The 23,499-nt window shown below is 39.9% G+C and overlaps 1 protein-coding gene across 3 annotated transcripts in view; it reads right to left on the reverse strand.

Moving 5' to 3' along the window:
* Positions 1 to 2,130: 2,130 nt before the first annotated feature.
* Positions 2,131 to 23,499, reverse strand: part of msi2b (musashi RNA-binding protein 2b) — a 237,082-nt gene continuing 215,713 nt past the window's right edge. Inside the window, exons 11-14 of one of the 3 annotated variants that reach the window (XM_071539599.1) lie at positions 23,328 to 23,447; positions 12,423 to 12,602; positions 7,699 to 7,853; positions 2,131 to 2,626 (exon numbers count right to left, since the gene is read on the reverse strand). In XM_071539599.1, the coding sequence (XP_071395700.1) occupies positions 2,582 to 2,626; positions 7,699 to 7,853; positions 12,423 to 12,602; positions 23,328 to 23,447 (500 nt within the window). In that variant the 3' untranslated portion in view covers positions 2,131 to 2,581. Of the gene's footprint in view, positions 2,627 to 3,902; positions 3,974 to 7,698; positions 7,854 to 12,422; positions 12,603 to 23,327; positions 23,448 to 23,499 lie in introns of all 3 variants that reach the window. The other 2 variants (XM_071539600.1, XM_071539601.1) reach the window with 2 other exon arrangements.

Genomic DNA, 23,499 nt, shown 5'->3' on the forward strand with positions numbered 1-23,499 from the left:
AAAACCAACAAAAAACATACAGGGAATAAATTACAAGGAACCTCTATCAAAATAACTGCAAATATCAGAATAATATGATCATTAGAGAAAGTTCTATCTTGACGTGTCCTAAATCCACTAATCACTACAAGTATTATATTACTTAGTCCTATATAACATCTACTTGTAATTACAGGAGATAGAAAAGAGCAAGAGAGGGGAAAGGGATAAATATGACAGAAAGGAGAGGTAGAGCAAGGGAGAACAACAAAGAGCATCGACCACTACACTGGTATCAAAGACAGCACTCTGTTTACAAGTTAATTGTGATTTCTTTACACACTAATGAAATACATGAATGATCAACAAAAGGTCGTAGGCTATTGGATGATGGGGAATGGAAAGAGAGAAAGCAATGGATGCACAGTACATTTTAATAGTATATTACAATTATTAATATTAACCACAAAGTATCAATAAAACTATCTGATTAAAATTGAAATCAGCAAAGAAGCATCTTTCTTTTTTTTTCTTTTTTTTTTTTTTTTTATAGTTTTGTATTTCTTATTTTCTTTTACATTTGAACATTACAAGGGTTTTTTTTTCTTTACTCTTTAAATTATTACTTTATCACACCTCCATGTCATTTACCGTAAAAGTATCCAGCATATTTTTTTACCTGGTTGTTTGAAATCAAAGAAGAAGTAATGAGACAAGAAGTGGGTAAAATGAAAGAACATATACATCTGCAGCAGGTAAAGTATTTCAGAATACACACCACTCATTCCATCAACATGTTTAAAACCCGGGCTGCACTCTGGAGCATATTATTAAATGTTTGTCAGTGAGTGAAACCGTGACCCACACATACTGTGCAGATCTTGGCGCAGTGACAGAGTGAATAATTCAGTGTCATCTATTGATTTTGTATAAATATCTTAAATGAGACATGGGTCTAACGTCTAATGAAATCCAAAGGCATTGCCTCAATACACTGCAATATATCAATTACTATTTACCAAGCTGTTTTCTCACCTCAAAACGTTGAAGCGTGTGTCTAGTCGAGAATATGTTACCCAGAAATCCTTCATACTATCCCCAAAGCACAGGACCGTTTTAAAAAGCCAACATATACATGTGCAAATAGGAACTGGCCTGTACTTTACTACTCACAGTGCAATGATTACTCACTTTACCTTTCAATATTTTCATTTATTTTGCCACTAGAATAAATTAAACCTGCCAATCATTCCACAATAGAACTCACAAGGCTGAGGTATGGTATCAAAATGTTTACTTTCCTAATTCATTCAAAAAGAACTGATTCAGAGAACAAGCATTACATAAAGGCTCAAGCACAGAGCCCAGATATTGTGTTCCAAAACGAATAAGGAACAAGCAGGATGAAACAAACAATAACAAACAACAAACAAGTTGAGTTTTCTCTCAAGAGTATAAAAGTGTCAGGATGCACAGAGCACTTTAAAATGCCTGGTTCAAGTTCTAATCTTCACATCTAAGTACAGTGTGCTTTGGATTAAATCATCTTTTTTTTTTCTTTCTTTGAAATGATATTGATATCTTAACAGTTAGATAAAAGATACCAATCAAGGATCTTTTACTTCTTAAAACTGCATTTACTTAACTCACTGTTTGTAAATTTGCTGGTATGACACTTGTAAAATTATTCAGCTTGAGTATTTACAGAGCAAGTATGTTCTGTTTGTCTCTGGGGCGGTTACCGTCTTCCAGCAGAAAAGTATAATAATAATAATTGTTTACAGCTTTTTCTTCTATTCACACGCTATAACATGTTCTTTGACACACCATCACAAAAATATGCTATTCTCTCATTGAGTTGGTTATATGCAGTGACTGGAATAATATGTACAGCTACATTTCTTTTTCTCAAGTTTGAATTCACAATGTAGTTATATGAAATTTGTTATAGCATATATATATTTTTTCTAAACAACAAAAACAACACTTATAAAAAAGGACCATAAAAATATTGGAGTCCTCTTTGTATTGCCCAAAAATAGGTAATTATGGTTAACAATGAGACATCACAAGAAATAAAACAGCTACTAAGATTTATTACTTAGATACCCTCTTCAATTTTCATTCAAAAAAAAATTTTAAAATTTTTCTCTAAGTCTTTCCACTTTGAACTTTTTTTGTGGGGAAAGACTCACTCAAATATCCAATCACTTTTCCTTTACTACAATTGATACAAAGATGAAGACGTGACTTGCAAATATTCTTGGCTATGACCCCCATAGTTAAAACAAAATCAATTTACACAAATATACTAGAAGGTAAAATAAAATGACACAAAATCATGGTTAAACTAAGATGACTTCCTAAAACTAATCAAAAAACTAACAAAGGAGGGAAATAGGTGAATGAAATCGACGTGAAACATCAAACCAAACCAGGTTGTAAAGTTATAGGAGGTTTGGAATATAGTACAGCAGTTGTTATTTTTCTGAGATGACTAACGTTTTCTTTTCTTCTTCATATGGTTCCACCTTTCATTCTTTTAGCCTGGGTGATGCTGTAGTGCTTGAAGTTGGATGGCATCACCTGCACACAAAGCCAATTAGAAACTTCGTCCTGTCTTTCCTGGACCACCAGATATACTCTGCTGGGTGATAAGAAACAAAAAAAACAAAACAGAATAGCAACATAATTATTATCTGCTCATTAGCTTGCAGAAAACCTGACCATACTTACTCCTGAGACCCACTGTGACATTTAATACTAAAAATCAGTGACCACTAAAATGATTATCAAATAAAGTCTTTTGGATGACTTCTGAGGCACAGCAGCTTAGATGAAACACTTAAGCAACATGCAGAAAGTATAGCAGTAATTCCTGAGAGATCAAACAAGGCTTCACCTAAGTAAGTACCTATAATTGCGGTAAAGAACATCGTCTCAAGTAGAGGTTTTTATCAGCTTTGTGCATATATGTAACAAATAAAAAAGCAGGAGAAATTACGCAGATGGCTGATACACTCTTGAGTTACCACTTGTTAACTTAGCAGATCATTTACATTACAGCTAGGTGAAGCTGTGGATTCTCAAAAGCCTTTTTTATAAAGCTGGCTGGAAGTACACCATCATCACTACAAAAATAGCTCACAAAACACTAAAATACAGTTTGAATATGTTTCACTGAACCTAAGGTGATGGAACTTGTCCTGCATGTGGAGGACAATGTCAACAAGACACATAAGAATGCAAACTAATACATGACAAAGTAAACCCAATTTTGTGCCTTTTAATATGAAAGATCTGCCACACACAAGATGGACCAGTTCCATGTAGACGTTTGCTATTTGGAAAAATACTTCACAATTGGTGGCTTTTAAGATTATTAGTAAAAAGCTGGGGATTTTAGATTTGCCCAACTTTAAGGGGTGATGAAGTGAGATGAGGGTTCTGTTCTGTTCTTACACAAACAAAGCTTAAAATTCAGGATAAAAATACACTTGGATGCTCTGTAGCTGATATTGGGTTGGCACTGGTAAAAAAAAAATGTGGTAGACTATTTCTTTAATGAGATTGGATTATTTCAAGATATTAATTTGGAAAAAGAAAAAGTGAAGCGGTAGTGTGTGAGTGTGACTAAAGTCTAAACTTCTATCACAGCCGTTATCAAAACACTGATGAGGGGCTATGATGGCTAAAATTCATGTGTCCCTTTCCCCATGGTTTTCCTTTTGACTTTTACTAGGGAATATCCCCACATCCAGATAATACCTAACCAACAGAAGTCCCTTGATTTGTGAAGAGGTGAACCTTCTGTCACACTCACACACTTACTACCCGCTCTTTCATTTGTTGAAGGAACATTGGATCATGTGATGAACGTAGAAAGAGATTGATAGAAATGCACAGTAAATAAAATGCAATACCTCTGATGAGATGGCAACCGGCCACCTGTTCAATGGTATCCATTTGTAAAAGCTGTCGCAATCAACGGGCCCTAAAAGTGTACAGTTAGTGCTGTTGTCAGTATGCATTTGGAGGAAAAAAAGTGAGTATATCATATCAACCTTTTTCAGCTAGCATGAATGTGTATTTGATTTGTAATGATTCAGTTGATCATGTTCAGTAGTGAGGAGAATATTGTTACAGACATATTACAGGTTTGTTCTGTATTCTGGTGACTGGAGACCCAGTGCCTGTAATGCACAGATTGCAGTGGTATCTCTTTCCAACTGTAAATTATTATAGGCTGTGAGACGGTTATTTAATTAATTAATGTTAAAGGAACCATGTAGGGTTAGATATAATATTGTAGAAGGTAAACAGACTCTCGCTTAATCATTTAAGTTCACATCCAATTATTCTATTTCCTATGCCAAGGTAGTACTGAGTGTTAGTAACAATATATGAGGTAGATATGGCTTCATTCAATACACACAATACTCATTCATGCTAATCCGCACAATTGATTAAATCCCAATGCATGCAGAGAATATGATCATAAACACCCCTCAGTATGATCTTTCCTCTTATTTTCCCTGTGATCAGTGTTCAGTTATGAATGCTTTTCATTATGTAGGTCAGTTATCAGGATCTACCATCATCTTTGCTGGTGACAGGTTTGAAGAAATCCTCAGATTAAACACAAAAGTGAAAAGACAAACATTTTCAACAGTGATTAGCTCTCTTCTATCATCTCGATCAACTAGTTGTGCACTAATTGCAGTGCGTGAAATAACAATCAAATTCATTATTGTTTCTTCACAGTAGCCGTTTTGACATTAACCAGAGTCTGATTTCTTTTTAGCAAAAAAAGAACAAATTACAGAAGCAGAAGATGGAGTGTCACATTAGTGTATCTGTAGTCATCCATGAGGTTGTGACATGTCATGTTCTTGCATGTAATCAGTTAGGCTGCATCTAGGGTAAAAATTAATTATAATGCACATTTTAGTTCTGAATCATTTCCCATTTTAATGTTCTGAATAGAGCCATCATCTCGCCGTGTGCAGAAAGTCAGAGGACTGCTGCATCACCTCTCTGCTTTATTGCACTCTGTTTGATTCATTGGGTACTTTTTAAAGTGGAATAGATGGGAATGAAATTTAATATAATAATATCACAAGCATATTTAGACATGTTGTGAGGGAATCACATAACTAAACCTAAATTAGTTTTGGTAAAAAATAATGTAAACATTCTTCACAACAGAGGCAACTTTTGGGTTAAAGTTTATCAATTTCATGAATCTTCCCCTTTTCAGTTGTAAATTTGATGTAAAAATGAAAAGCCTGATAATTAAATTCAGAATTTATGTTGCATTGAGTCGTCTTTTCATTACTTAACAGGGATTATATTCTCTCCATCTAACTCAAAGCTAAACTATGGATACAAGGGGTTGAAACAACAGGATTGAAAATAATGGAAGTAAATAATAGCATTTCCTACTGTAAACTGTTACGTTTGCTTTGAAAATGAGCTGACCTTGTCTTCCATAAGAAATACATTGTGCTTCCTAAATTGAGACCAGCATAGATTCTGGCAGATAGCCAGCGCACCTCTGACAATTAATAACAGAAGCTGTGCTCAGCAGGCAACAAGCCAATAAAAATTATTTTTCTGTTAAGCTGTGCTTTTGTTTGGATACCATAAGTCACTTTCACATACTTGCTAAAATTAAAATGAGCTATTTGCTCCCTCATGAGCTATTTGCTCCTTTGCTCCCTATGGCACTCCTAAACTGTCCCGTGTTTCATTCAGTGGCTCATAATATTGACAGGGCAAAGTGTTTGCCATATAAGTCTCAAATTGAAATAGTTCAGGTACAAATTATTCTCCCAGAACTGTTACAATTAGTCCCATTGGTTCAGTGTAGGTACTGGAAGTGATATATCTCCCATGTGGGGTATTACTTATCACAAAGAAACACAAAGGTCCACAAAGTGTGTTACTAACAGCCACAAAGCACCACAAACATAAATAAATACCACAAACACATACATTACTACAAAAACACAATTGCCATAATAACTTCATCATTTCTAAAATATCATAGCTAAAATATAACAAACATTACAAAGAGCCACAATGAACAACTATGACATACCATGACAAAAATACATAAACCACAAATCACCCTAAAATACCATAACCAACCTTAAAATACGACAAATAGCTACCACATATAACAAACAACCAAAAAATACCACAAACACCCAGAAGAGGGCAGAGTCATACACTTTCCGTCACTTTTTGGATGTCAAAGTAGGTTAGGACTGTAACTCCTGTTCTCTGAAGCAAGAACATGAAGTGCAATGCAAGGCTCTGGAAATGTGTCTCCACAGACTCTGTACTGCAGTCATGCTTGTAGTGCTAATAACCACTTTGTGTACCACAGTAAGCTGGTTATTCCCCTCAGCTCAACCATGCTCTTCATTCCCCTCCTTCAGGAAACAGGTGTTATATTCACAACCTATTTTTTCATGTCAATCAGTTCAATCATGTAAATCAGTAAAATCATGCCCCAACAAGCCTGGCAGAGTGACTTTGAGAAAAAAGAGCTAAGGCCCTGCCTTGCTGGGGGCCATCACATCCAGATGGTAAAATTTCATATCGTTATTCAGTGAGGCCCAGTTGGCTGCAATGTAGAATAATGCACAGAAGCAGGAACAGCTGATTGAAAGACTCCTGAGGAGTCTGAGCCTCTCCCATGGAGCTAAGTGGTGCTTGGTCAACAACAAGGTCCTAAACTTGGGACAGAACCCCTGTGCTCCCATCATAGCTAAATGGCTAACCAATGTACTCAGTGTCCGAATTTAATGAATTTAAAGAATCTCCCATGTGATTACAGAGGGAGCAGGAGGAAGGATTATTCACAGGTTGCTGCACATGGCGTAAACTGAAACAGGCCAAGCAGACATTTGCGTGCGTCTGCAGTACAGTGCAGGCTATAGACGCATCAGACTGGGAAAACACGAACTATTGCTAGCTCTACTAGCTTGGCTAGTGCTACTCTGCAGAGACGTGGCAGCCAGCAGCTAACTCATCAGCAAGAGGAAACGTGCAACAACACCTGGACAAGGACACTGACAGAGAAAAAACTCGCTTGGAGGCAATGTCCTAGTGATGGAGCAAACTCAAAACCCTGGGACAGGTGGGTTTCTAAAAATAAAAGAAATTTGCTCTATGAAGGTGACACAGGGTCTGAAGTGAGGTGATTTATCCAACAGCTAAAGGGAATAAGCACTCGCCTGCCACATAAACATGTCTCAAAGGTAAGATGGGGTTTACTCTGACGCACAAAATGCTTATGGGACCTATGGGTGTGGCTGTGGAGACTTCATTGTAAGGTCTGCAAAGACACATTTCATACACTTGGATTGCACTGAATGAACTGATTGACAAGGAACTCTGTACTTTGTAGTGGTTTATGGTACTTTGCATCTAATTGTGGTTACTTACAATACTTTGTGGCTGTTTATGATAAATGTAATAGTTGTTTGTATTATGTTGTGATTATTAAGCCGTGTTGTATGAAATGACAGTGTAGTAGGGGAGTATTTTACAAAGCATCACTACCATAGGCAGTGCACATTGCCTTAAGAGTCTGCTTTTTCCATAGCAACCACCAACTAGTGGGAAGGATGGCATAACGACAGAGAAGAGGCAACTGAGGCCAAGGTGAAATCAGAGTTCACGGGAAGTGTGCAATTTAGTACTCACTGTGATGCTGGGGCCAAAGCCAGAGCCAGGCTGGGGGCTAGCAGCACTGATGTAGTTGCCCACAGCTGAATCCTGGCTGCTAGGTCCATACAGGTCAGCCACAGGCCCTGGACTATTAGCACCAGGGAAACCTCCGGGCCTTGAGGGGTTGGTGCCTGCATACAAAACACAGCAGAGAGCACAGGAGCTCAGAAACATGGAGGACTCCACAGAGCACCATACTTACTGCACACAAGCAAATCTTGTTATGACTCAAATGGGATACATTTAAATCTAAGAACACATTACTGGATTCATACATTTGTCTCTAAGGACTTTCTTACGGATCACATTACAGGTAACAGCCACACGAGCTGTTAGGACAAACTGCTTATAAAACTGCATATTCCATTTCCTTTCAAATCGATGGACAAAATGGTGCAGGAATTCAGGTTAAATATGAGTTGGCACAAACAAAATCAAGGATGAATCCAGTATGATATTCTAAAGATAGTCTACATGCTCCGTGTATTATGCGTAGGAATAACATTCACTTTATAAAAAATCATGCACAACACAAAACAAGCACACCGCCAGAAATACTTCCACCATGCTAATAACTAGTAAGGTTGCAGTGTAAATGTTGCCATGCATAATGTGGAAGAGTAATTATAGGAAAGAAATTGGTTGAGTCTTTTCCATACTTAAAAAAAGGCACCAGATACTTTTTGATTTGTCAAAAGAGTAACATAGTAATACTGCACTCAGTAATACAGTAAAGTGATAAATACATTTCCCATTAGCATTTTACACCCAGATAATTTACATACTCTACTATATGCGATGCAGAGTTTACCTTATTGCTTAAAGAGAGGGCTCATTCATTTCATATATGACCTGGGGATTTACTGATAACCAGCAGGAGCCTGCAGAAGGCATTCTCAATATAGTGTGTCTGCTGGAAAGACTTTCAGCAGAAAGCGAAAGAGGGACAGAGAGAGAAGAGGCATAAAGGGGAAATATAAAAGCTTGACCCGAGCTCATCTACAGGCCCAAACTCTGTGGATGAAAAAGAAATACTGTATATGACTTACCACCTTTGCCCTATGAGTAAGAGCAACTCAGACTAATAAAATGTCTTTTGAAAATCCAAATGCCTACCAAAGGCCAATAACACTGCCAATATAGAAAAAAAACAGTTGAGGGAGAAAAATGCAGAGTGATCTCTTAACAGCAAGGCAGTAGTTTAATCTCCTCTGCTGTCAGCTTCACATAACCCTCTGTCTCACCCTTATTCACACACAAACTGAGAAAGTCACTGTAAAATTGCATAAAAAAGAAAAATCTTCATGACCACAGCAAAAACGGCAGCATCTTGTATATGTGAGCTCATGAACCCTATAAAGCAGGAGAGGAAGTTCTTGCAATGCACTTAAAGTGAAATATAATCTCAATATGTTTTTTTTTTAAATGTGGTGAGGCAGACACACACACACACACACACACACACACACACACAGATGTTCACAATATAACATTGGTCACCCTTTGTTTTTTTACGTCAGTGCTCAACCTATCAAAGTTAATTATGTCAGACAGGCTGGGCCCATGAGGAGCACCTGCCTGACACCCTGTAGATGCCTACATACTGTTCAGTAGTGTCCAGAAACATGAACCCATCTCATTGGATGCAGATCTAGGGAAGTTGACACTGCTGCTTAACTGTAAGGACTTTTCCACAGTGGGCACCAACCTCCCAGTAGGCTGGCAATTATGGAATTTTTCAGTTGAAATGGCAATCCTCATTTCTTATGATTGGTGATTTTGATCAATGTGTGGCTCATCCCGCTCCCTGTGAAACTGGTTTCATGTTTTTTTTTTTATCCCCCTTAAATTCAGTGACTGCACTGATTCAGCCATTAGCTTTAGGAGCAAAACATAAGTTACACTTAGGTTGGATTGCTGTTCTTAGTAGGGCCCGTTGTGATACAACAAGCCAGTGTTTGATTACACGGTTAGATTGCTCTGTTCTTATTCATGTCGCTCTGCATCCCCATTATACAGTGACATTTTTAAAATATGGGATGACAGCGCTGATGCAAATGCAGTTCTAAGCCTTTCCCATGCTCCAATTACTAGCGCTAGCTCCACAGAAGCATTCGACTGAAAAGACAAAAAAGGGAAATTATTTGATGCTTTTGTTTTGGCACAGTGACTTCTGTGAGCGCAGTACTGTGGTACAAAAATGGAAATACCTGAATGAAGTATGATGTCCTAATCTATACAGGACACTGTGGCTTCCAAAAGAACAGCAAGTTATATTAAAAGTTGATTGAAATTTACTTTAATGTAGAGCTGGATTTGAGTTGTGGGCAATGTGAGCAGGAAGACCATTTACTGGTACGATTTTCTATAAAGCATATAGACATTATGCTTGTCTCATATGGGAATTCAGCACATTATTAGCAACAGGGGTGCTCATCACAGACTTTCACTACCTGGGGAGCAGTGATGTAGCAGTCAAATGAAAAGGTGGGTAAACTATGACCTCCAGTTGGCAATCATTATAGGCAAACAACCAGCAATATAAGCAAAAATCTATTATATTTCTTGCCATCCCCATACAAATTGTATCATCTTGAATCTACTTAATAACATCACATCATTATGGCCTAGAATGGGCAAACTCTATTCCACAAATAAAAAGGTGGGTGAACTAAATTTAGGTGAACTGGGTGGGGACGTTTACCCTCCACTTCATCCCTGCTGGGAAGTGACACAAAACACAGTCTACTCGTAGTCAACTATGTACTATAAATCAACATGCTACAGCCCGGCCTCAAAATCTATAATGCCATTTTTGCATTGGCACTGGTGAGTGTATATGGAGTGAGTAATCCAGTAGGAAGCTATTCCTCTGCCATACAGCTGTGTGTGTAATGACGCACTACGCCACACCCCTAGATAGATCTATAGGAAGCTGAGACTGTGAGCTGTGTTTGCAGCACTGCCACACTCGCACAAGTATTATGAGAGATACTGGAGTGTGCAGACCTTCAAGGACCCCTCTATCCACATGAGTGCAGGCAAGTCATCCAGTGAGAACTCCTTCAGAAAAGCACATCTGTGTCATTTTTCTTTCTGCAGCTTGGGGCCTACCTATGTCTTTTTCCTGTTGTTTGCTGTGCTAAATAAGGCAGAGCTACTGAGGTTTCTACAGACAGCGTGTAGGAAACGCTAACATCTGCCTGGGGCTGCTGGTCAACACTTTTAAACCAGTAGAGGGAGCGATGGCCCGTCCCTCAGCAGCCATCACTATCGCCTCCACAAAGCCTTGCAGGCACCACTCTAGACAGGAGGAGGCTCCCGTCATGAACAACCATACTTTCCTGTCCCCGGACTAATTGTTTGTCTCTAAAAAGGGGAGTGGGCAGTCCATTCACTTCTCAGTATTTTTTATTTACTAGGACAACTGTAAAGTGGAGAAGGAGACAGAGTAGGGCAGGCGCAGGAATGAAAGCTCTGGCAGGATTCGATCCTGAGCCAGCGGGGCCACATGTGGCTACAGAGTCGGGGAGCTTAACCACTCGACTATCTCTGGGCACGCCACGCTAAACTTAGGCAACACACACACTCACTGGCAAAAAACCCTGGGCTGCTGGATACTTATGCCAATGTGAACACGTTTGAAGATTACGGTGGGTCAACACAAACCGTCACCTACAAACTAGACACTCTAAACATCTCCGGACACCACCCAGATTGCATGGCAACCCTCCGCTCAACAGGACTTCTCTCACTTACAGCTGCTTCAAGGTACCAGATGAAATACACATTGATCACATATCATGCCAGTGCAAACATCATCATGAGCACCAAATCACCAAACCAGAAATAAACATACTACTATTATACAACAGGAGTTTTAAAATGGGTAGTTCATTTTGAAAAAGATCTACTAGACATAACATGAATTTATAATACATTTGTCCATTTTTATTGATTGGATGCATACATTGAAATGTCAGTGTAAATTCTACTTGGGAGCAGAATCTCATCCTTGGCTTTAGAAAGCTATGACTGCATAAGGTAAATGAGACAACATCAGAAAAAATGCAAGCACAGAAGATCAAAACGTGCCCATGTTGTGGAGTAATGGCTGGATTATGCAAAAATGTTGTGAGATGTCATTTCACAATTTAAGTACAACACCTCTACTGATTTCCTAGTTATTCATTCACACACTTAATGACAGAAGCAATCATTCCTACACTTAATGTACTTAAAGGCCTTGATTGAAAAATTACTCTTCACTAACACTCACCAGCCCATCCTCCCCATGGTAAATTTTCAATATAAACCTGAGCTCTGTTATAGAGGCCAGTGTAGTCTCCTACATCATTCAGTAGTTACATTGTGCACATGCAAATGGAGGAATACATTCTGTATGTGCCGGCCCCTAATGTGCAAGCAGGGGCTTGAACATAACTTCACAAGGAAACATAAAATCTACATTAAAAATTGAAAAAAGGAGGAAAAACATGCAATGCTATTTTGTCGGCAAGACGTCTTTATGCAAATATTCTTTTGTTTGAGGGGGGGATTCATGTTTGTTTCCTTTCTTCGACAAAAGCAAGAGAAAATGTAAAAAAAACAATAAAAGCTTAGATCATCTGCATGGAAAAATGTCATGAATCAAACTGAAAAGTCCAGCACGTGGATGAGAGAGATGCGCATATACAAACCTGGGTTCTTAAACTGATCCGGGCTGTGTAGGTGCTGGAGGGGGGAGTTGCAGGCGGAGGTGGCATGCTCACTGTGCAGCATCTGAGCCGCCTGGGGCCCCAGGGAGCCATAGTCAGCAAAGGAGCAGGGCCCCCCCCGCTGGTCACTGGGCGCAGAGTAAAACCCATAATCGGGGAGGCCTGGGAGATACAGTATAGGGTGGGGAGGGGGAGGGGAGGGGACTCCATCATTGTGGAAATCAACTTTTTCATGGTCAAAGTCAGTGTCCAGATTGTTTACAGTGGCTTGGCGGTGTGTTACACCATGTTTTAGTTCACATCCTTCCGTTTTTGTCTGCTTAATTGGTCCTCCCTGCCTTCCCTCCCCAGCAGCTCCTGCCATGTGGCCAGGCCCCCCTAGCATATGGTCAGTGTCCGAGTTGTAGCGCTCAGCTCTCTGTATCATATACTCTAGGTCTACAATTGTACCCAGGATACATACTATCTCTCCCTGAAAGGATACTATTCAGTCCTTTAATTCACTGACTTGATTCAAAGGAACCATAATATAAAACATTCAGTGCTGCCATAGCTTTGTAACATTGCTGCGTTTTAATTAATTGACCTGTGTCCCTTGCATGTTTTCTTGCAATCAATTAAGAGAGAGATGAAACTGAGGAATCATTAAAACACAGGTCAATACATCTCTCATTTCAGAGCAACAACGCTTGGTGGACATACCTGAAGGAAGCTTCTGTCATTTAAACGAAAGGAAACACAATGCGCACCAATCAATAATTAATTTAAAGCCTCTTTTTTTGACCAAGCGCAACAGAAAATTAGGTTTTTCATGTGATATTTCTCTGAATGAGATAAAGAGACATTCATGTTTATTGATGATAGGCATTTGGAATTGCTCTAAGCACTCTAAGCACGTCTAAGATTGGCCTCTTCGAATGATTCCCTCTTTGACACAGATGGTGGATTATCAACAGTTTAGAAAATGTCATTCAGCAGTAAGTCATGCTGACATTTATTGCTTGTTCTCTTAATCTGAGACAAGCTGCTCATATAAAGAGTGCAATTAAAAGAAACCGCTGCCTCTCACACCTCTTTGATAACAGAGTTAATCTACTCAGGAGGGGCTGAGATTGGTGGCACTGGCTTTTCCATGGTGGGTTTCCCCTGCTGTGTGTTTGTTTTTTATTTGGGTCTTGGAGCGAACAGCCATTCAGAGCCACTTCACCTCTACCCATTCATAGTGAGACAGTATACTTCTGCCAAATGGAATCTAAGCACCAGCCATGTTCCTCAGCCAATGCTTTTTAGCGCTCTGATGTCACCACTTATGGGCTGTACGCCCACTCATCAAATTATAGGCTCTGAATATGGCAGGCTTCCCATATTGCCCACGTACATCACATGATGCCTGACACACTGAACAATGCTCAAGAACCAATCATTCCATTTACGTCTCTTAGGCAAATGTCATAGAAAATCATTGGCCTTGGTAATGTGGAAAACTAGATCAATGGAATAATGATAAAGGAAAAAAAATAATTTGACAATAGCACAAACCATGTTACTGGGAATTTAGGGGGAATCTATTCCAAATGTGTCACCAGTTAACCAAACCATCGTTAGCAAGACATTATTTGAGACCCAGCTTGTAATACATTCATTACGCCTGATCAATGAACAGTGATTCAACACATTCAACAAATTTCATAAGGTTTTCATATAATATTGATCTAATTTATGCAACATCAACAACATGGTTACTGGAAATTAAGCATGTTGTTGATGTTGTGATAAAAGTGGTCAAACTTAATCTTGGCAAAAGTGTAGGCAGCGTTGTTGGAGGAGTCGGATTTCGAGCATTGGGCAAACTGCTCACGAGCGTGGAACATAAAAACAGAGATAAAGGAGTTTTCCTTCATGAAAGGAAAACATGTTTCTGCACCGTACGATGCAGACTGGTGACTGATTAAGCATTTGTCATGTGGACATGACTGGCCTAATAAATGAACGCAAATGCAAACTAGAAAGGAAGGGCCTTTTGTGCATGAGATGTAGCAGCAGCCTGGTGAAGGCCATCATGAGGAAGTACAGGAACGAACCATGTCCTCCTGTGAGAGAAGTTTCTGAGATCTCAAAAGCAGCAAAGATTGTTGAAAGATAAATAAAACACCACATTTAGTGCAGATTAAGAAAATGAAAGATTATACAGTATCTTGCTGTTTGTCAAATAAGGTCCTTGAAGCAAATTATTAAAGCAAATTTAGATAGATTTTTTATACAAAGTTTGGTAACTACAGGGGCATTCTTCTAATGTGATTTAGATATGCCTGCAAATTTCATATTTTTGTTGATTATTATTATTATTATTATTATTATTATTATTATTATTATTATTATTATTATTATTATTATTATTATTATTATCATGCCCAGCGCAAGTAAACCAGGACGAAATCTTATGAGCTTCAAATATAGGCAAGATGAATAAAGTAAATGTAGCATTTTCATTTGGAGGTGAGGTTGTATAAAAGTAAAACCACATCACAAGAAGTTCAAAACTCAGAGTGTCATTCAAATCAACAGCATTACCAAAGAAAATAAATGCCCAACTTATGAGATTTAGTTAAACACTTCTACAGAGCATGGCATTATACAACACTTACCCGGATACAACAAATCTAGCAACTACCATACAGACGATCTCTCTCAGTGAACGCTAGGTGTTGCTTGATGAGTGGAGACATAAAGACATTCTTCAATAACAATAATATCTGTTTAACTGAGGAGGACGGCCTTGTTCTGATGTCTTTCCCTGCACCTTCCATGTGCCCAGGTGGTAAAATTTGAGTGAAATGCTCAGAAAAATATCATGCCATATTGCACTGAATGCAGGTGGAGTGTGACACAGGTAAGGAACTGGCTTTGTGTGCTGGCAGCTGGACAAAAGTGAAACTCACACTCACCTGCACACACACACACATCCGCATAGCCATATATTTTCATCAGCGGCTATCTGATCTGTTATGCAGGGTGAGACTGGGCAGAGCGCGCCCACAGCTGCATTAGTATCACCGATCATATCACTGTGCCTCAGACCGCCCCACTATTAATATTCACACAATCTAACCAGAACAATGGGCCCTTCTTGGACTTTCTTTTTTTCCACTGGCCACTAATTGGATGTAATTACTCATCTACAAAACAAATGAGTGTGTTGAGGTTGCCTTGGAGACTAGATCAGGGGGCCCAGCAGTGCGAATCGTTCACCGGGCTTCATTTATACTGATAATTATCTCCCCTACCCCCACCCTCTTTCCCTGCTGCCTTCAGTGACCAAAGCTGGCTACTAAGCGATGGAGAGGGGAGTGTCTTCCAGTCATCTGTTACTGACATCATCGGGGTGGCTCTCTTCAACTGGATAAATGCCCTGCTCTCATTCCCACTTTGCCAGGTGACTGCCTTTAAGGAGGAATCACAAACCTTGAAAGTATTGCTTCTCTTTTTCTCTATCTACTCTGAAAATAAAGGACCTAATCATGCTGATGATGAAATACAGGACATATTCCCTGGCCTGTTACAGCTTCAGAACGTGAAGGATGTGTTTAAAAGTGCACCAGCAAGTTTGTGATTATCCTAACTTCAAATCCCACAGAAATGCAACATACGAACTCGTAGACATACACACTACTCACAAAGAAATATATGCCTGCAAGTCACATACATTTCTGTAAGCAAGGCATTCCTTGGCATCAGCCCTCTTGCTCTCCCCTGGTGCCACTGAAATTCCCTGGTTGCCATCAACCCACATCACTCCACAGAAGATGTCAATAAACCTGCCATGTTGCTTCCCAAATTAGCTTTGAATTTTAGAGCCACCATAATTAGCTATTCCATTTCCACCAATGTCATTTAAAAATAGCGTGAAAGAAACTAACAGCTCTTTTGCTGCCTAGCCTTGCTTTCACTTTCCATTTGAAATAATCTTTTCTGAATGAATGGCTGACTAATTAACAGCACTAGACACCCTTTTCAGAGAGCACAGACATTTCATAAATAATACATATTTAATGTCTTGTCATTTTGTGTTCAGAGAGGCTTGGCTAATGAATTTTAACAGATGATTTCTTCTTGCATTTACTCGCCCATACTTAGGCCTCTCTTTTTTTACTTTTCACTTTATGCCTGCTTTTCCCCTTTCTTTCTGTTCTTTCCAGTAATGGACAAACTCAACAGAGCTATTGATTCATATCTACCTTCGGATCTTGGTTGGGGAGTGGCTGAGGAAAGTTGTAGAGGAAGAGGAAACGTAAACAGTGAATCATGAATGAAACAATGTGCAACAATGCATTAAATCAGTGCGTGTGTAGTCCCTCTGCCTGCAGGTGAGGGAGACAGCTCACCCAGGCCTCAGCAGCAAGGCACCTGGCCTTTTTACTGTAAAGCCTAGGTCACACTAGATGATTGTAATGCCGATTCTAAGCCTGACTGGAATCTGGGCTAGTCGGGGATGGGGGGCGGGATCTGTGCCTGACAATCGGCACAGATTATATTGTACACTGTACTTATGGCTGTTTGGCCCGACACCATTTTATCAAACATGTTTTGATTTTGTCGGGCTGAGTCTGGTTGGACTTGTATAATGTGAAGTGGTCCAAGACTCATCAAGACCAAAATCTGAGAGTGAGCCAGGCAACAGCCAATGGGAGTTTACCTCAAGGGGGATGAAAAAGACAATTAACCAGAAAAGAAATCACATAGTAGTTAGATTAACTGCCCATGAGTTAACCAACTCATGGGCATGGTGCTATACAATTTCATTTGGAGGAATGAATCTCATCTAATATGGTATGAAATGGCAACATTTGTAATTGCATAAGTAAGTATGCAATACGTCTCATACAAAATTCTTTATCAAACACACAAAGTGCTGGCAATGTGAAAAGTGATCTTCTTTATCACAAAGAGATCACATATTGGTCATCTTGATCATTAATTAGGACTGACCATAAAAAGTTACATTCCAATGAATCCCTTCACTAATTTGGTCAGATCCTGTATATTTATCCAGGTTTTATTCGTCTGTCTACAGAGTGGGTTATGTGTGCAGCCCCTGGAGGGCAGAGTGGCGATGTCCCTGCAGGCCTGTCTGTAACCTAAGAGCATCTGCTACCCACAGCTGTGAGAGCCACGGTTTTGCGGTGATAGTGAAAAGGGACACTTTGCTCTCCCCAACGTGTCCGATCTCTCCCTGGGCCTTAGACAAAAAACCCATGCAGGATGGGCTTGGCATGCCTGTTCATGTTGTTCTGTACCAAGTACATGCAAAGCACTTCTGGCCTCTGTGCTGAGCTCCGCAGAGCAGCATCTGGGACAAATGGACCTGAGCTCAATAGGAGCCAGACTGATTAAGCCCGGTGCACACAGCCAATCCTGGGCTCCTCTCGGGCACTGCTGAAGATCACAGAGCTTGTTGGGAGGAAATGGATAATGATCTTAATGTGGAAATGTCTGTCACATGATTTTCTGTTCCAGGCAAGCTGTGTCTTCATCGGTGAACAAAAAAAACAGGGTAAGAAGAGAATAAAAGTGTTGGAAAAGAAGAGGGTTCGGTGAAATTTCCATGTAAACATATCTTCTCAAGAGTTTACAAGATAGGAGAGTTGTGGAGTGCATCAGCTGGGCATTTAAGAGAAAGAGAGAGAGAGAGAGAGAGAGAGAGAGAGAGAGCAGTGAGAAGTAGTGAGAAAGCAAGATAACAGAACAACACATAAAAAGAATGGGATTGAGTCATGGTCAGGAGATATTAAATGTTATAGATCGGAGAGCAAGACCCAACTAAGGGGAAGAAGGGATAAAAAAATAAAAAAATAAAAAAAACAATGTAAAGAACATCCTGAGCCCCAATGAAACTGGCAGAAATACTTGGGAAATGAATGCTGCAGTCCCACGTTAGCACCGCATTGACAACAGCCACCTCAATTTCACTGTAAAACACCCCACTCAAGACAGACACACGTAGCGAGTCTACAGACCCGTAGAAGGAGCTGAATGGGGCGTTGTGTGCATTGCAGGTAAAGCCTAGATCTGAGACTGACATTTAAGCATCCCAGATAGCTCAGAGTGACTCAGGAAAACACTCCACCAGGATAGACTGGCATCCCCAGGTGAAGGTCCACGGATTGTCAAAAGCAGCTGTATCACTTGCTTTTTTCCCCCTCTATTTCTATCTTACAATGATATAAAACATTTCAGATATGGGTACTTGAAAAGGAGTATATCTAAATGATCAAGCCTCTATGAAGACTGGCCTTCTTCTATAGTATCAATAATCTGATGGTCCTCTCAATCTATTTAATTGACTATTCTTTCATAAAACAATACTATAATATATTTATTTTCAATATGCTACAATTTGTTGTTTTCGTAAATGTCTGATATTGGCATTCAACACATGAATCTCCACATCTTCTCATATAAGGTACAGTGTGATGTGCACACAGACCGCAAGGGAGAAAATATTAGGAAGAAAGTAAGCAATAAGAGTAAGTCTCTGGTCGCCCAAGGAGAAAATATGACCTTCCTCTCCATCTGGGCTGCCCATTTGCTTACCACAGTGTAAAAGTTAGTTTCCACATTTTAGTAACTTTCCTTGTTATGGCACATAACTGTGGCTAGGTCTAGGGAGTACTTTGCTGCGAGTGTCGGGCCTCAATGTGGAGTCAAAAATGCACCGTGTCATCAGTGGCGGTCTGTCATAGAGAGGGAAGTCAGCATGCTGTCATTTTGTCCAGCAGGCTCAGGGAGCAGGGGGAAAGCGCCCTCTGTCAGGGACGGGAAATGTCTTCCACTTTCCCACGGCTCTCTCTCTCTCTCTGCACTTACCGCTGACAAGTCTACCAGCAAGCCTCACAGTGCAGACAAAGGCACAGTTCAAACGGAAGGCTTTAACAATCCAAATAATAAAAGGGATTTGTAGGTGTCACGATTGAATTTTATTTGGAATACGCCTAATAATGCTGAAGAATTTAGTCTTGTTTCTGATAGTCTAATTGTCGTGGTTTTGGTTGCCAAGTCAGGTGATATTTTAGGATTCGCTTAACCCTCCTCCCATTGGTTAATGTAGAGTATATGTACAGTATGTGGTGCTTTATGGGAACTGTAGGTGGAGTCAAAGGACAAAGAATCCACTCTTGTATCATAGATGAGTTTGTTTTTTTACTATAAAAAAATCACATGCACTGAAATCTCTAATTTAGCAAAAAGAAAAATGACCAGAATTGTAAGTCCTGGGTTGATTTTAGGCTGATTTTACTAAAAATCTAATTGGCAGGATGGCACTGAGATGTGACAACACACCCAGGCAATGCAACTGCACAGAGAGGAAGGTCAAGCTTAAACAAACTGTGTCCTCCTCAGCGCCTGGCTCTGTTTGTGTGTGTGCTGTGTGTGGGGACGCATGGGCTGCTGTCAGAGCTTAAAGGGGAATGGCACTCGATTTAATAATCCATGTACACGTGTGTGTTATCATCGTCTGGAACGGTTCAGTGAATCAATATTTGCGAACGTATTTTTGAACGACTCTTCCCCAAAGCCAGAAACCACAGAAGTAAGGATGGAACCTGTGATGTCATCCAGCAGCATTCTAGAGCTGCTCCATAGTTAACGAATGAATAACTGATAACAATGAAATTGGATAGAGCTGATTTAGGTATCAACACTTTTAATTAATGCTGTTAATTAGTCAGCCACCCATTTTGTAGGTCTGATCAAATCAGTTTCTTATTCACTGTCTGGGAAGTCAGTCCAGATTTTATTGATTTCATTATGATGACATCATAGAGTTTGAGTCTTCTTGCTTTGGGAAAAAGTTCATGTCCATGGGTATTGATTGGACTGCCTCACACCGAGGTTACAGCATAAAGGTTTAATTGAGTAATATTTTTCTTTAAACTGCTTCATTAAACACTCTGAAACAGACCCATGATGTCACTGTTAACCACTCCAGCCCTCCGTCTTTACCCCTCCCTCACCCCCTGTTCATAATCGTTCAGTAGTCTGCCATATATTCACAGCTGTCAGAATTAAACTGTACATAATGGGCGCCATTACATCTCTTGCTTCCTGACTGTTGCTAACCCCAAATCGGCATGCCTGTTTATGAGTGATGTTCACTGCAATTGTTGGGCAAATTGTTTATTTTGAAGATGCAAAATCAAGCAGCTCGATGTGAAAGAAAGAACGTCTGATTGGCTTCCAGTGCTCCCTCTGTTGATTTGAATCAAGTTCAAATGAGGTTAGGTGTGTGAGTGTGTGTTTGTGTGTGTGTTTACGTGCAGTATGTATAAAGTATGGCTGCTTGTAGGTGTCTTTGTGTTTATATGCTTGCAAGTGTGTGTGTCTTTAGGCATCACTGCATACAGTGTTACAGATACATTTTCTACTGACTTTGTAAATGTCACTGGGAGAGGGGATTTAGCTCAAGTCCCAGTGTAGTGATTAGACTACATGAAGCAGACAAAGTTACAATTAAAACAGATATTCTCCCACAAAGCTCTTATGGTATGCCTGATTAAGAAAGACACTCTTCCCTAAAGCCCGGAGGCTGCCTGTTCAGTCGGGGGAGCTGTTATTGACAGCTATTGAATGATCTACAGTTGTAAAGGTGGAGGAAGCAAGATCGCTTAATGAAGCTGACAAGTTAATCAATGCTGTGTGAAAGACAGAAAGGAACATACATACCATTTTTAGTGCTCTCAACAGATGTGTGTGTACTTTATCAGTGTGGGTGTCTTGCATACTAATAGAGGCAAGCGAATCTTTCCATTTTACATTTTAAGCATTAATATGCTCTTACAAATCAATTTATGAGTGCAACAGCAGAATAAGCTTCAATTCGTACGTCACCCACATGACAAGCAATCAATAGTTAGGAGTGCAAGGTTCAGGGTCGCAGTGTCCTGACAATGCTCCTTTGACCCTCGAGGGATCATGTCACACTGATTTGTAGAAAAGTAAATGAGAGCAAAGGAGAGAGGCAGGAAAAAATGATTAGGTCCGCCTTTAGTGTAAATTGGCTGACGACTACCGACTCTACTTAACAACCAGGACACAACTGGAGTCACAACAAGGGTTCAGCACTGCTGAGCAGATTTTGATGACTTTGATGACCAACCTGTCTGCCCATGGTTTTGTTAAGCACACACCTTTGTGATATAACGCTGTGCAACTTGACATTGCGACAACAAAACAATTTACAGTAGATGGTGACCATATAGATTCGGTGCAACAAACCTCTAGTCTGAACAACACTGGGAGATCTCATTCTATTGCACACAGAAATAAAGCGCAGACGACTGCAGTGCTGTGACTTTGCTGTTGTTGTTTTGGGGTGGAGTAGACGCACTATAATCTAGATCCACTTAATAACTGGGCTTGCTAATCACATAAAACAACAAAGACAGATAAACAGCATTTGTTAGCTGAAAAAGAAAACATTTATTCATGCTAATAAAATTGGTGGTCAAATGTTTAGACAAAATGGAAAATTTTGAGCTCATATTCCACAAATGATCAAAATAGTTTGATTTAGGTGGGGCTTTCTATTTTGTATTTTCCATCTATTTTGTGTAATCATACTATTTACTGAAATGCTCCCTGAATTGCGGTAAGTGACTTTTACCTTCTTGCATCTTGTTTATGATCTAGGAGATATTTGTGTAACCCAAACTTTTCATGTCAAGGACCTTCAAGTACAGATGCTTTAGACCACAAACCCCAATTTGATAAAGGTTTTGCTCCAGGATCTCCCATCTGAGAAGATTTGTATTGTCTATACTCTAGTTAGATAACAGAAGAGAGTAAAACCTCTGACCAGACCAGAATAGTCCTTTCTCTCATTTGGCTGCATACTAATAAATGAGTGAAATTCAATTCATAATTCAAATTCAACTATCTCAAGTACCCCTGGAAGTCCTGGGACCATAGTTTGGAAACCAGTGGTGTGACTAGTGGTCACTGGCATTTCAACCAATCGTGTGTACCAGCGTGTCATTAACATATCCTATTAGAATATTAGTGGGAAGCTCTGCTTTGTTTCTGTAAATAGCTTCTACCTAAGAGTGACCCATACTCACAGTCAATTTAAGCCATGGGTTGAACCTGTTTATATCCCTTGTTAAATCTAGATCTGAGGTGTGAAAGAGTAGTAGTTATTAAAGCTTTATGGGTAAAGTTAAAGGGCTATGAAGGTAGCAACTGAAGTAACAATTGTATATACAGTAGGGATGGGACAGTATGCTTACCTCACGATACGATTTGATACGCGATATGGGGTTCACGATTCGATACAACCATGATACGATGTAATAAATACAAGTTATGTGCAGAATTACGTTTCTTAGCACATTTCTGAGCCACAAATCTTTCTAGCAATGGCACTGGCTTGCTAGAATGTTAACAATTTAAAAAGTGCAAATAATATAATTTGGATGGAGAGCTTGTGAAACTGTGATGGGCAAGCCATCTCATTTGTGATTCCTACAGCAGAATAAAATGTAGCTAATATCGCGATTCATTTTTCTGCCCCACGATACGTATTGTCACATTTTTGCAGTGCAATATATTGAATTTCAATATATTGTCCCATCCCTAATATACAGTATATACTTTATAACAACCTTTTGAATTCATTAACACCCATGTATGTACCAGTATGTGTATCTTGGATTAAATCTCTCCACCGTGTATGTGTGTGTGTTTGTGTGTGTACTACGCTGTCCATCTACACTACACTATGTGTCGGCATGTGTGTGCACTGGGGCGCGAGGGACTATGTCTATGGGGAGAAGCAGAGCAGGACAAGTTGGAGAGAGCAGCAGCCACATAGAACATGGACAGAGCGTTTACCTGGCCCTGCGCTCTGTGGGTACGCCAAGTAGCCGCCTCTTCCACGGGCCCCCCTACCTGAGCCACGCGCTGCTGCTACCGCTGCCGCCGCCACCGGTCCGTATGCCGTCGCTGGGAAGCCTGCAGGCACACACACACACACACACACACACACACACACACACACACACGC

Source organism: Centroberyx affinis, unplaced genomic scaffold, assembly GCF_046629955.1.
Source record: "Centroberyx affinis isolate AG114_WGS23_722 - 3 ecotype Tasmania unplaced genomic scaffold, CSIRO-AGI_Caff_v1 ptg003475l_1, whole genome shotgun sequence".
Taxonomy (NCBI): Eukaryota; Metazoa; Chordata; class Actinopteri; order Beryciformes; family Berycidae; genus Centroberyx; species Centroberyx affinis.